Here is a 15,000-nt window from a genome sequence, read left to right on the forward strand (position 1 = left end):
GTTATTATTGCTGCAGCTTTCATTGTGTGTTTCTCTTTTTTTTTTTAAATAAATCGACTATCCAGGAAATGGTGGATCCCAGTTGGTGAGCGTTGGAGCTATATTGGCAACAGCTCAGCTTGTGCCAATATAGCGCTGTGCACTGTATGTTTGATTTGTCTCTGGACAAATAGCCACTACACTTGTTCAACAAAACAACAAGAGAGCAAAAGACGCTCAAAGGGCAAACGGAGAGAGCCACTGACAAGACATTAACAGTGAACAGACCGACAGGCCTCAAGGATCTGTGGAGGAGAGAGATGTCAAACTTATTTTAACTTATGTACTTATTCCCATCATCTGATTTAACTTCAGCAGCTGAGGCTCTTCAGGTGTGAAATCCTTTACAATCTGAGTCTGTAAATCCTTGGATACATTCCAGTTCTTTCTCTCATCTCCACCGTCCCCTCACTCGCATCGTTTCCTTTTGTCTTAGTCCCTGCCACTTGAAAACGCGTGGGAGAAATGCAAAGAAAAGATCTGAGGCGAAGTCGTCTCTACCTCTAAGGCGTCATCTGAAGCAACGTCAGTTTCTAATCACAGCAGCACAGCAGGATCACCTGTCAGTCAGCTTCTGCTGCTTTGTAGCAGCTTTTATTCCCCAAGTCTGCATTTCCACAGATGATGCGGTGTATTGTCTGGCAGTTAGTGTTTTATTGATGTACTCCCACATGTCAAAACAATGTAAAAAATATTCGTCTTTGCACGTTGGTTCTTTAAAATCATCTGCACATGCACTACTAACCTCCTTACAGACTGTGTATAAATATAAGCACAGTTAAATGTGTGTACTTCACTGCTCAGACTCTGGATGCACATGAGTCATTTCCACAGAGCTGTGAAGCATTTTTGTATTCATTCATTATTTATGTCTTCGATTATTGAAGTTATACTTGTAAACTCACTAATGATTTATGATCTGGATGCCAGAAAGATGGAGAAATATTTTAGTAGCATTATTTATATATGGAATAAATTAATGTTTTTTTACCAAACATAAACAAGCTAACAGTTTAATGTTGGTGTTCTTTATATTGTGGCTAATTGTTGTACACATCTGATAAACGTGTATATTCCACTAGTGCCACCAAAACACCTCTAATCTCTTGAGACATGGACTCGTCCTCTTAAGGTGTCTTGTGGTAACAGGCATCAAGACATTAGCAACAGATCACTGAAGTCCTGCATGTTTCAAAGTAAGGCCTCAACAGACGGGGTATTGTCCAGCACATACTATAGATATTTCGTAGGAGGACGTGTAATACCTTGGACATGCAACAATGTTTGTGGTACGTGGTAAAGTAACATCCACAGGAATGGCAGGGTTTCACAGGAGAACACTGCCAAGAGCAACACATTGCCTCCAACGGCTTGCCTCCTTCCCATGGTGCATCCTGCTGCCATCACTTCCGCAGTGAAACAATGCACATACACAGTCATCTATACAGTGTAAAAGAAAACGTGATTGTTGCTCCATGGTCCAGTTCTGATGTTCACACTGGAGGTGGTGGACAGCATTACTGCTATCCACAGGAGCTCTTCTCCTTGTGCTGTCACACACAGGTTTTCAGTAATTTGAACTGCACTCTCTCTTTTGTGAGTTCAGGCCACACCAGCCGGTCTTCACTCCCTATCAGTGATGCTTGGACAACCATGGACCTTGTCGCTGATTCACCGTGTGCCATTCCTCTGGGTGGTACTAACCGCTGCACTTTGAAACCAGAAACCATACAACCTGCTTTTGAACACCTGAGCTTGTATTGTTCTTTGCTGCTCATATGGTGATTTCACAGCAGTTCAATCAGCCGTGTCATTCAGTTCCCAACAGATTTCCAGTTGAGGTGTTTGCTGACATCCTCACAGGGGGTTGCTGTATTATCTGGTGCGGGTAGCCTCTGCGTATGATTATTATTTCCAGAGTGGTATGAGGATAAAAGAGCAGGGAACAATTAATGAATGAATGAAAAAACTTTCAATTAGATTGGAGGCCAAATAAATAAATAAATTAAACAAGAACTGCATGCCAAAAGGGCCTCATAAACTGAACACTTTATTTATCACCGTGGGGAAATTAGGGACAAATATACCAAAATGGGACTTGAAATACTCAGCCTCAAGCCAATTTGTTCCAACTGAACAATAACTCTTGTTACGGTCTAAAACAGCCGGACACTGTAGTTTTTAGCACTTGCTTAAAAATGTGATTTTTTTCGGGGGGAGGGCTGTTACTGCTACTGTGGCACAATTTATGCGTTTATTTTTTTATTAGTATTTTCTATAATTCAATAACGAAGCTTTGCGAGACTGAAGAGTACTTGCTGGTAGGAAACATGTACTGTATGTCTCTATGTGTATTCAGCGTTGCACAAAGCTGAACAAAAGCAGGTACAACTGCTGCGGTCACCATAGTAACCATCACATCACCACCTGACATCATGTGTCACACAACATTCCATCAGCTGCCCGCGTCAGTCCGTTTTTAATCTTAAAGAGGCCACAAACACTTTGCCATGCGTGTCACACATCTCACTAATGTTCATCTTTGTCTTTTCCACAAGTGGATGCAATTATGTGCAATTATTGGCTGGTGAGCGCCAGCGCAGGGAACGACACGTCTGAAAACACACCCACACACGAGGAACATGTGTGCACACATGCACAGTCCTACTGAATATCCTTCTTCTACATCAACGTTGTTGTGTATAGAAGTCATGGTAAAAGAGGCGGTCAAGAACAAGAGGTTTGTTTCTCCTCCTGGTATTTGAATCTTCTAGTTTCCTCTTTCCAAGTTCCAGCTGGACACTGCATATATGTAGGAGAGAAATGTCTGTTTAAACAGAAGCACTGTAGATAGAAAGGATGAGTATGGGATGAGAACTGACCACAGCAAGTGTAGCTCAAGGCTTCTGTGTGTGGGAGGAACACTTGAGATTAGCAGTAGACTCCTGCTCTCTGCCTTCACTATAAAAATGCCATCTCAGTGTTGTGGCCTGCACCTTCAGCAGGCATTTAATATCCAAATTCTCCTATCCACCTATAATTCAAGACAGTATTGCCCTCTAACACATACAGAAATTCAGCTGCATCAATGAAATCATGTCTGCAAGATACCGCCAACACAATGAGCCTCAGCAAACACCACACGTATGATCGGATTACGGCCAAAACAAATATACAACTGTTCCATATCTATTGCGAAAAAACAAACATGTTTCACTTAACTGAATAGTTTGATATTCATTCAATTATTGAGCCTCCCTACTTAAAGTGAATCTGAGCATTTCAAGTGCCTCAAACCTTTGCACTAAGCAGTAAGTGGTTTAATGTCCTTTACATATGGACAGAGAGATAACAGCCTATACACACTTCACTCTTTGTTTTAGCTGTAATCACTCTTCCCCCACATTGTTGTGCAATGCACACACTTGCTCTCTGCCTGCCCATCGTGTCATACTCTAAATTACAGAGGTCTGAATTTAAAACCGATAATGTCAAAACAGCAGAAGAGCTAGTGTGGACACATACTACTATCCTGAATATAGATGAGGGATGATTCACTATAAGAAGCAACAGCCGTTCAGTGTTTTCTGCTCAAGACCAGGCCTTTTAATGTAAAACAAGACATTACAGTACGTTCTGTACAATCCCTCCATCTTGACCTAAACGATTCTTCCAAGCTGAAATGTTCATCTGTGGATGGTTTGTATTTAATACAAAGACTCAAACAACTGAACTGGACTCGAGGAAGGTAAGAAAATAAATAACAGTTGACCCAAAATGTCTCATTTGGGTCATTTTGGGTCAACAAAACGTGTGATTGATAGATGACTGATCAGCAGTTACCAGAAACATTTAGCTGGTGTTATTGTTGCACAAGAGGGTCAAGCCAGATACTGAAAACAAATGTTCATATAGGATTTGAATGGCTTCTCGTGTCTACTTTCAGGACTTGTGTGAAAATCTGTTGATGTTTTGAGTCATTTTTATGCAGAAATGCAGAAACTTCTGAAGGGCACGTAAGGAAATAACTCTCCATGACAGCAGGTGGCAGTAATCTGTACACGTCATTCAAAAAGGGGAAACTGGAAGAGCTCAGACTGCAGATATACAAACAGTCATATAGAGCTGGCCTCTGTTGAATCATACTGATCAGTTAGTCAGCAGTATCTTCATTCCAGATGGTGATGTCTTGGTAAAAATGTGAGCTCATCGGAGTGAGCTTTTTACAGGCTTTTGGGTCGAACAGAAGAGCCACCAATGCACATTGCAAAAACAGACGCTCACAGACAGTGGCCTGCGCTCAACCACTTGTTGGGCATATCTATGAACACACTCCAACACAGTTATGCCCTGCACCAAAAGGGAGCCAATGCACTATAAGTTGCATAATACTGCTTCATGTATCAGCATTTAAATCCACTGAATGCAGCTGTGTAACAGCTTAGTGTTCATTGAGATTTCCCCTTGTTCCTTTAGCTTCTAATTGAAGCTGCTTTTATTCCACTTTTTGACTTGATTAGACTTGCTTTGCCATCTTTTGCTGTGTTTCCGTTTGTCATTGTTTCTAACAGCCCCTCACTCTTTCGCACTTCAACAGGAAATTTGTATTAAAGCAAACAATAGGTTTCTGGTAAAGTGCCCCCTGCTTTTAACCCACTCATTCACCCACGCCTCTTTCAATATGGAATGACATCAGCAAGAACAGGGCTTTTGTATCATATAGGTCTATTGAAATACATTTTTTTGTTTCAGAGCTTTTGCTCCAGCAAATATAGACCTCACACAAAAGATAGCGGAGACGAGAGAAGACCCACAGCCTACTGGTGACACGCTGCAGAGGATCTTTTCCAGAATCCATATGCACACATTTTATTCTCGGGATACATTTTTAGTTACTTATTAAGTTGCCTAATAGCTGTGTTCAAACTAAAATTTAAAGGAGCTCCAGTGAGAATAAATCAAAGGCTCAGTGAAGATGATGAATTTGTTTGAATATTTTCATGACTAAAACCATTTTGTCTCAGAACAGCAGTGCTAACAACACACAGAGGTATTGGCCACATTTATGGCATATTTTCTCAGTAAAACTTACTGTGGAACAGTCTTTAAATAAAAACAATGTTCAAAGTAAGTGATATAGAAGGAAGTCCAAAGAATGCACATACCAGCTATAGTGTTAATTTACTGTGAGTGATTAAAGGCAAAATCAGGAAAACTTAGGTAAAGAGGTCAGTATAAAGACATTTAAGACACATTAATACTAAATTTAAAGCCATTACATTTGGCTAATTCTTTAAGAGCAGAGAAGTGAAAAATGGCCAAGTGGAGACAGCAGAGGCAGAGAGCGACTAATGCAAGGGTGAGGAGGTCACTCGTCCACCCCCTCGCGCTCCATCTCTTACCTCCATCTGCTTCGAGGCCCTTTCCTCAAAGCTCTGACCTTCCTAATGTTAAACACAACAAACAGCTCGCCGCCCACTAGGCCCCCATCCACCATCACGATCTCCCACCACCAGTCCTCATCCATGTTTCAGCTACGAACACGCAGATGCTACACGTGGTATAGAGTAGGAGCAATAAATATAAATACGTCAGGACTGATCGGCCTCCAGCAGTATTTTGAAACTATGCCTTACAGCTCTTCCTTTCGTCTCTTCATGGTTTAGAGGTATTAAGCTTCATTCAGCTTCTACTAAGAGAATCTTTTTTTCATACAAACACAGCGCTGCATATGTGTGCCTGGGGCTGTTGGTGTAGATCTTTTTATGAGATTTTCTAAAACAGCACTGTTGCCTCTGACTGTAACTGAGCTGTTATTGAAGCCTGATAGTGATCTCTTCCTTAGTAATGGCAACTGTCATTTTCTCAGGAACAGTTTTAGAACAGGTGTACTGATAATGTGTATACACACACACACACACACACACACACACACAAATAATCATCACTCACACAAATAAAACAGTATTTATAAAGACAGATGGTGCAGGCAGAACACATACACAAGCATACACAAGGTTTAGTTGAGCCAGCTTCAGTTGATATGAGGTGGAGATGGAAATACACACTCACCTACAGTTCACTGGGTCATAGATATACTATTTGTCTGTCTATTTAAAACACAGGCATTCTAATGTGACAGTCCTGCACTAAATCTTAGCTTCATGGAGGTTATGGTATTCAGCATTTGTTTAAAATAACTGAGAGCGCTGTTTCAACTGTGTATTCATTTTGTTTAGTTTAGTACCATTGACTTGTCTTGTGTTGTACCAACATGTTCCCATTATTTTGAGAACCCCATTTTAGTCACTGGGCTAGGCTAAATAACAGAAACACTTTAGTGTTTCGTTGAGTGGAATGGTTACAATCATGAAGGGGAATTAGTGCAGGACGGTTAAATCAGAATGCATTTGTTTTCAACAATGTACCTAATGAACTGGCAAGTGAGAGTAAGGTGAGAAATCATAATAAAGGTCCATGGTTGAAAACCTGAGGGTTGTAACTGTGATATGTCAATGCTTGTAGACTTTGCAACCTTTTTAAACTACATTTAGATCTTTTAAACTTTTGGAAAGTTCTGAGGACTTTCTGAGATTAACTACCCCCTAGGGAACTACATACTTTCAAGGGTTTCTTTTCTGGTTGCATTTGCACTGCTAATAGGGTGTAACGTAATGGCAGGGCAGTGGTTGGTATAGAAACATCTTTTCTGTACAACAAACACCATCCATTCTGTTAAAATGGATGACCTAAAGGTCGAGTGTAACTTTTAATATCACAGCTCAAAAACAGAGCCCTGGTAGTTTGTCTTTGTCTGTGTTAGGATGACCTGTTCTTTGTGTTTAGAGCTTGCGTGCGTCAGCATGTTGTCATTATTTAAGTAAAATAAAATGGTTAAAATGATTGAATATGCGGTAAACAATAACTTACTCTTAAGAAATTATGTAGGCTAATAATACTACTGGGTATTACGTAGAGAATAATTTAGAGCAGCTACTTGTTTACATGATGCCATTCTTTCAGTCACTACCCAAAGTTCATGACCACGGGTAAAGGAGCACAGAGAAGAGCTGCTGCTGTGTTTAAAGGAGCCCGTCAAGTTGATTTGTGCATCTAGTGAAAATGCCTCCCAAGCACCTCCTTTTGGAGCTTTACCAGGTATGGCGAGCTAGGAGGATCACATATCTCGACCGGCCAAGGAACTCCTCAGGTTCCCTAAAGAGGAACTGGAGTACGTTGTTGGGAAGACGCATGTCTGGAATTCCTTGCTTAGCCTGCTGCCACCACAATCCAATCTCAGATAATAGGAGGAAAATGGATGATTGGATAATCCAGAGCAAATTTTGTTTCTGCCAAAACAGATCGATTAGTTAAAGACTAGGTATGATTTCAGTCATCCAAGATTTTCTTGGGTTGACTACAGTCCTATTTGCTCTGTAATTTATTATACATTATGCAACAAAACAGAATCTGTGCAACCAGAGAGAGACTTAGTTGGTATAGTGCCACTAGTGTGACATTTTATTCTGGATCCCTGCTGAATAGCAACAGATAAAAATGTATCTTTAAAAGGCTTTTGGCTTCAAGCAGAAATGCATCACGTGCTGCACTTTAGCAGCACAGTTAATTAAATACATGGTGCAGAGAAGTCTTACCTATGAGACTATGAATATGTAAAATACTGGTAAAACAAGACTTTTCAGTGGCCCCAAAAATATCTGAACACATAAGCCGCACTTAAAAATGCATGAATGTCATTGCATTAGATAACTAAATGTCAAAGCAAATGGCATTTATATTAAAGACAGACAGCACACCAGTCAAGCAAAACACTCGACAACAAGAAGTTAGATTACGTTTTATGTGATAACTGATATACAGTTCAAAATGAAGGGTGAAAAAAAGACAGTGAATACTCTAAGGATGATGGTTTTGTGTTTAGTTTATAGTCCCTGAAATGGTAGAACTGCTTAGCAAAGTCTGTTTCAGTAACAGCTGTGGTCTAATGTCCCTTTCAGCCAGCAAAGCTTTCAGTTCATCCACATTAAAGCAGCGACAAATCGACAGTGCTCTTTGATTTTTTTGCTCTGGGAGGGTCATTCCTAGACTCTGATTTCTCCTAGGGGAAAGATTCTTTCACCAGGCGGCTGCTGAGCTTTGGATCATTATCCTGCTGAAAGAGGTGCTTCTTCCATTTGATTAGCTTTTGGTTGATGTCTTTGCATCGAAGATTTCTCTGTGCAATTCAGAGTTCATCATTAAATCAATACATCTTCATAGTACAACTTTGGTTAATTAGTTGTTTGTGAACAGTTTTATAGTTCTGGAGGAATATTTTTTTATTTCCATGAGCTTGTTATCTTTTAGTTTGAAGTCTGAGTAATGTACATCATATCATTACCCTTTTGATGAAGGTTGACATGTGATGAGTTAATGATACAGGTGCTATAAACAGCCTCTGCTGAGCACATAGCGGCTGCTGCTTTAGCCTTGGTGGAGAACAGTAACAAGGGTGCAACTGCACTAATTCTGATCCATGTATTGCTATGCAAATAGGGGGTGTTCATGTGTGGTTAACTGCGGGAATGAAAATCTTGTGCGTCTAGTTTAGTAACCTCCAGTGTATACACGGCTGCACATTTTTCTTTAAGGTGTGTTTTTCTGCCTCAGTTTAGGACAGCATTTCATCTGTCTGGCCTTTAGACATCATCAAATTTTCTGCTTGTGGCAGCACAGAAAAGGTAAAAGACAGACTATATGCTCTTTTCTTTCTTCTTCACATCCACACAGAGTTGTAACAGAGGTCTGTCTACACTACATATAATGACAACAAGGAATCAATGTGGGTGGGGGGGCAGGGGCAAAGCCACTGATTGGATCTCCAAATATAATTTTCCATTAGAGCTCATCTCTACCAAGCCCAGAGGCTGCTTCATTAAGGAAATTTAATGATTCCATTCGTTAACTTTGAAGTGATTTTCCGTCGTTTGTAAGTGTATTCAACCCACTCGTTTTGATTTCAACATGGATTAGTGGCATCCATATGCAACAAATTAGCTTTGAAGTGCTAAGAATACAGAACTGAATAGAGAACTGGTGGACACTTTAACTAGTTTTGGACTGTGGTCCAAAGTGGAGTCTGTATCTCACCTTAAAAACTCAAACTGCTTCTCAAAATAAAGGGTTTTCAACGGCACAGAAAATCAGTATATTTCAATTCTACAGTTAAATGATTCAGTGTTTTATGTGGCTGGACTTCAACTGCGTATTACATAATGTACTCGTTACTGTGTAATTTGGACTTGGAGGGACTTCATTTTCCATAAATGTTTTGAAAGTAACATGCTATTTAGATTAAACCAAATATATCTTTAAATTTGTTTCATTTTTTTGAAAGATTAGTCAAAAGTAGAAGTCTGTAGCTTTGCAAGAAGCTTGTACTTGAGCCCCATGCTAACAACGAGCTGATGTCAGAGATTATCTTGCCAACATCTGCTAATTAGCACTAAACACAAAGTTTAGGATTAATGTCAGAAGTCCATATAACAGTATGTAGACCATGTGACATTAGCCTATTCTACTAAAACCCAGAGCAATATTAAATAATAAAATGTTAATACCTGATCAGTTTACTCCGACACATACAGGACAGTAGACTCTGTACAGCAGATAGACTTCCATAATGAATAAAGCAAGGGATTGACAGCTCTGAGCTCATTTGCGACCCTATTTTAAGTGGTTGCCATGCCAGCTTCACAGCAGTCAGTGACTCCATGTTACACCACAAGCTCTTAGAGCTGCTCTATGAATAATTCACCACCTTTAAAATGGAACGAGAATCCTTGCTGGCAGCATTTTGGGAAATTGAATTCTAACGTCCGAAGCTGTTGATTTGATAAAGAGATGTCTACAGCTGTGACAAACAGATTCTCTCTGACTTTGAAGAGAACCGTTGTCCTCAATGAGCCATTTTTAATGATCAGGAGGCAGAAAGCAGGTCAAACCTATGCATCTCGTCCTCGTTTGCAATTCCAATTGAGCATCGTTAATGATGATACAACTAAAATCACAGCAGAGACACACAGAGCTGTCATTCTGGGATCTTCTCACAGATAAATACACACAGGGAAGCAAGCAAAAGCTGCATCTCTGTCACCCACATCAATTATCACAGCAGTCGCAACGTAGCATGAAGCGTTTCAGTTAAAATGAATTTTCAGTGCACCTTCATTTACAGCTTCAGCTCTGAGGACTAAGCAGTTGAGAACCTGTTGCATCAGTGTAACCACACCTGTTGCTCTCTATTTTGTTTGAGGTGAATAAGCAATTAGTAAAGCCTCATTAATTTATTAGTATTTAGTCTATCTAGTTAGTGAGACGAAAAGAGCTGCGACGATTATCATTCAAGTGAAATGTCTCATGCTGTTCTGTAAACACAAGCAGACACACATGAACATTTAGTGATCTTGGCATAAACTCATGAAACTGCTAGCAAAGTGAAATTTGGGGTTATAAGAGAAAAGTGACTAGAATAAATGGATGACCATGTCTGTCACTTTAGACATTTGGTTCTAATTTTCGTGATGATTAGAGTATGATTTGCTGAGTTAAGGCCAAAACAACAAATCCTTGAGTCCAAGAGAACGTTTGTGCCTAATTTGAAGAAATTCCCTCTAAATGTTCCTACGATATTGCGTTCACAAGGACAGGAAGTACGAACATTACATATATGCAGCCAGGCACACAACCAGAGAATGCAATCCCTCTGGTCATGGCAGTTGTCAGCACAGAGGCTTAAAAATCTACCTACTTGAAAAACTTTGAAATAAAATAAATTTTCTGCCAAAGGCACTGGGTATGCGTATTGTTTTCTCACAAGTGACACTGGGAAAATAGAGCTATCCCTAAATATATATATAGTGTCTCTAGCCAGACAAAATTTAAACACCGCCTGGATCTCTGGGATTAAGCTAGAAAAAACAGACCTACAACAGATGCTTAGTGCAAACAAACACCACCAAAGAGAACAAAGCAGAGATCTAAAGAGGCTTTAAAAAGTGCCACAGTCCTGACTGGCGTTAGTCTAATTCAATACATTTATAGCTGAAACACTAAATGAACAATAACCAGCAAGAACTATTGAATTACTGTTTGTGTCTTTTTTAAAGAAGAGTTGCCATAACTTCACTCTACGTGGATTTAAATGTGAAAACTGCTTTTCTTAGTCTTCAAATAAACTGAATATCATTGGGGTTTGGACTGAGCAGACGAAACAAGACATTTGAAAGTCCCATGGCAGACTGTGGAAAACTAAGCTGGATATTTATTTCTATAAGATTAATGGGAAAAAAAAAAAAAAAATATATATATATATATATATATATAATTTCTGGAAATAAATCACTAATCTAATATGATCTATCCTGATATTCTTGTCTGGCATATTCACTGCAGCTTAGTCCTCATCAGTTCATCAGAAAAGCAATGCAACTGAAGTACTTTAACAAACAACATTTTGTCCCTGAGCAGTCTCAGATATAAACATCCTTGCAAAGCATGCGCGCCATCTCTGTTGCCCAGCAGAAATAAATACAGCCACAATCCAGGTACTTTTTCATTGCCAGACTCCTGCGCAAGTGCTGAAAAATTATGCAAATAGACTGGCATTGCCTCTCTGGTTAAAAAAGACACATCTAAAGTAGGCTACAAACCATCTGCACTGTAATATTTCTGCAGCAGAATAGCTGCTGGGGTCAGGATCTATCATGAACATCAATTTAGTGAGCAGGCTAGAGTGTTTATGAGAAATGAGAAATTAAGGCCACAGAATTTAACTTAGGAGCATACTTTCCCTGTCTGATTTAGTAACTTCCCAAAAGAGAGTAACTAATAAAAAAAAAAATAAAAAAAAACATGAAATGTACTCTTAAGAGGAGATCTTGGGTTGAAGAAAGAAATGGAAATGAAGGGGGCTTTTTAAAATGGATTGAAGGTTTAAAAAATCTTTAACTCACCATGTGGCAACTGAAGCAGCAGCACAATGTATTCAGCACACATTGATTTTTAGTCTCTAATGACCAAACACACTGCTGATGGACAAAACGCATCCTCTGGCAGCTAATTCACTGAATCAAATACATTCAGTACTAATTACAGTTTATTTCTTCAGTTTTTAGATCAAATGCAGTCACTTAGCCGAGTGTCCTGTGTGTTAAAATGTGAGCACGCCGCACCAGACTAATCATCTGCAGAGTACACACACATTTTTATGTTGTTATCACTGAACCCAGTCAGAAACCAAAAACATTTCCCCAACATACACAGCCCTGCCAGACTCTCTGTGAATCTCCTCATGTTTGATATGAACTGATATCAAACGCACAAACATACACACACACAGTTGTGGTGTGAATCATTTGTACCAAATGGCCAGTCTACTGTACTTCCCCTAACAGGGGGCTGCAGAACAATCCTAAACCAGTTCTACATGACCAGACCACCTTCGACTGTAACTGGTCCATTTCGTACGCAGCACACACGCTCAATGCACATGCAACATTTGTTAAGACAGAGAACTGCTTGCTTGCACGGAAGAAAGGAAGACATTTACATAAATGCATTCTCTGTTGCTTTCATTTACATAAGTGAGGCTAGCAGCCTTACTTCTCCCCGTCACAACCAGATGAGACAGAAAAAAAACAAAAACACGTCAGACCCCCCCGATTTAAACCGGACTCTTTTTCAAACAGATTCCAGTTCACATGATGCACTGTGTGATAAACAGATGGATTTGGCTGCAAAAGGAGTTTCATATTCAGACTCTCACAAGCTGAGACAATTTCACACCACAGAAATTATGGAAGCAACCCTCCCCCCTCCATCTGGTGAGGCGAGGGTGTGTGCATGTGTGTGTGTATGTGGACTAATTGCCAGTGCTCAGATTTGCACCTTTTTATCCAAGATAATTAGGCACAGAGAAAAAGAAAGAAGGAGCTCCTGGAGTCCGGACTGTTCTGTTGTTTGCTCATATTCCCTCTACTCTCCTCCCTGTGTGTGACGCTGTCTGCCCACCCACTCTTAAAGAGCGAGAGAGCTCGAGTCAAATAGAGACAGAGAGAGAGAGACAGAGAGAGAGGAGGGACACGAGCAGCACAGAGACTCAGTCTGTTTTCAGCTCCCAGTTCACTGTAGCTCCTCTGTCAGACAGTCTTCACCCATCCACCATCACACACACTCAAACACATTCACTCTCACTATACGACAGCTGACAACACCTTATCATTTTCTCAGTTGCACTACAGACCCACACAGTCAGACTCAAAAGAGCAAAGGAAAAAAGAAGGACTCAGTTTGTACTGCACAGAGACGCGCAGACACACCAGCTCTGAGGAGGCTGGGTCGAGGCTGGAGAGGGTGACTGGAGAATGGAATGGAACCTCAGAAGGATGGAGAGTGAACTGAGGCACATCAACCCGGACCTGCTGCAGCCCAGCAAGAGCTTCAAGAAGCCCTCCTCAGGCACCATCACCCTCAATGTAGGGGGGTTCTTGTACACCGCCCACCGGACCACCCTTGCCAAGCACCAGGGGTCCTTTCTGGAAGAGCTGGCCAACGGCAAAAAGGCGGTTCAGCACACCGATTCCATGGGCAACCCCTTCATTGATAGAGACGGGCCAGTTTTTCGCCATGTGCTCAACTACCTCCGGACCGGAGAGCTCCAGCTACCTGACGACTTCCGGGAGGCGGGGCTCCTGCGACGGGAGGCCGACTTTTACCGTCTGAGTGAACTAGTGGAGGCCGTGGTCGAGTGGGAGAGTCAGAGGGCGGCCCAGCGGGAACCCGCCTTTTTGGAGGTGACAGATAGCCACGAGAGGTCACAGGGCCTTAAGGTGTACTGCAGTGACCCCGCCTTCATCGAAAAGGTCAAAGCGCGGCTGGTGCAGATCTCCAAGAGCCGCTTGGACGGCTTTCCGGAGGAGTTCGTGGTTTCGTCCAACGTGATCCAGTTCCGGCACTTCATCAAGTCGGAGCCCGGCTCGCGGCTCGTTCTGAAGGAGGACAGCACATTCCTGTGCACGCTTGACTGTCTGAAACTAGAAACAGTGATGCTAGCACTGAGGTCAGGCTTCAAGCTGGTCACCAGCCTCGACAGCAGCAAAGGCTCCGTGGTGGTGGCTGAGGCCCTGCATTTTGTCAAATAGGAGAGAGTGGAAACACAGGGAAGAAAGAGGGAGATAGAGAGGGAAGAAAGTAGTGCCTCATTCTATATCCACTCTGCTAATGTAAGGCGTTGGTTTGAATTCTTGTAAGATGTGCTGAGCTGTACTGTGTTATTTGGTAGAAGAGGGAGAAAAGGCGGGTTGGACTGTCAAACAGGACAGTGTTTATATCTTTAATGAGCAACGGTGGCTGGCAGACACAAGATATGTCAGGTTTTGGGAGAACACTAGCAGCAGACTGGAATCTTTGGCATCAACATTTGCACTTCTCTGTAAATTAGTATTTATAGAATTTATGATATCTAAACTGACTAGGTATCTGATTAGGTATCACACAAAAGTATCAGTAATGTGGATGAAACAGTGAAGAGAAGAAGGGTTAAAATGAGATTCTGCACATCAATAGCTTTATCAGTGGATTTGTTTCTGCACAAGAACTGCTTCTGTTGCTCCGTCAATGGCTGCAAAAGCCTTCAAAACCAGCTGTCATGTGCACTGTTGTGCCATTCAGCTTTTACTCCAGTCTGTGCGTGTATGTGTGTGCGTGTTGCTATACACAGTGTGTGCAGTGTTTAGTTGGTTTAATAGCTCGTGTTTAGTTTATTAGCCTCTGTGGAGCCTGAAGGGGAAACCACAGCTCATTAAGATTGTTTCAGATGGACAAATGTCAGGCTGAGTTTCAGCGTAAAGAACTGTGATTATTGTAAGGGCTTTGAATCTAGCATGATGCATGTGCACTGAA

General features: G+C 41.2%; 2 protein-coding genes across 2 annotated transcripts in view; one reads left to right on the plus strand and one right to left on the minus strand.

Moving 5' to 3' along the window:
• Positions 1-15,000, minus strand: part of LOC311488591 (general transcription factor IIF subunit 2-like) — a 45,614-nt gene that overhangs the window by 8,713 nt on the left and 21,901 nt on the right. The gene's annotated exons all lie outside the window — the stretch shown is intronic.
• kctd4 (potassium channel tetramerization domain containing 4) lies at positions 13,464-14,240 on the plus strand (the record flags this gene model as incomplete). Its single annotated transcript, XM_084545388.1, has 1 exon — positions 13,464-14,240. The coding sequence occupies one exon, from the start codon at positions 13,464-13,466 to the stop codon at positions 14,238-14,240; it is 777 nt and encodes a 258-aa protein (XP_084401514.1).

The sequence above is a fragment of the Chelon labrosus genome (assembly GCF_963514085.1).
Source record: "Chelon labrosus genome assembly, chromosome: 5".
Lineage (NCBI taxonomy): Eukaryota > Metazoa > Chordata > Actinopteri > Mugiliformes > Mugilidae > Chelon > Chelon labrosus.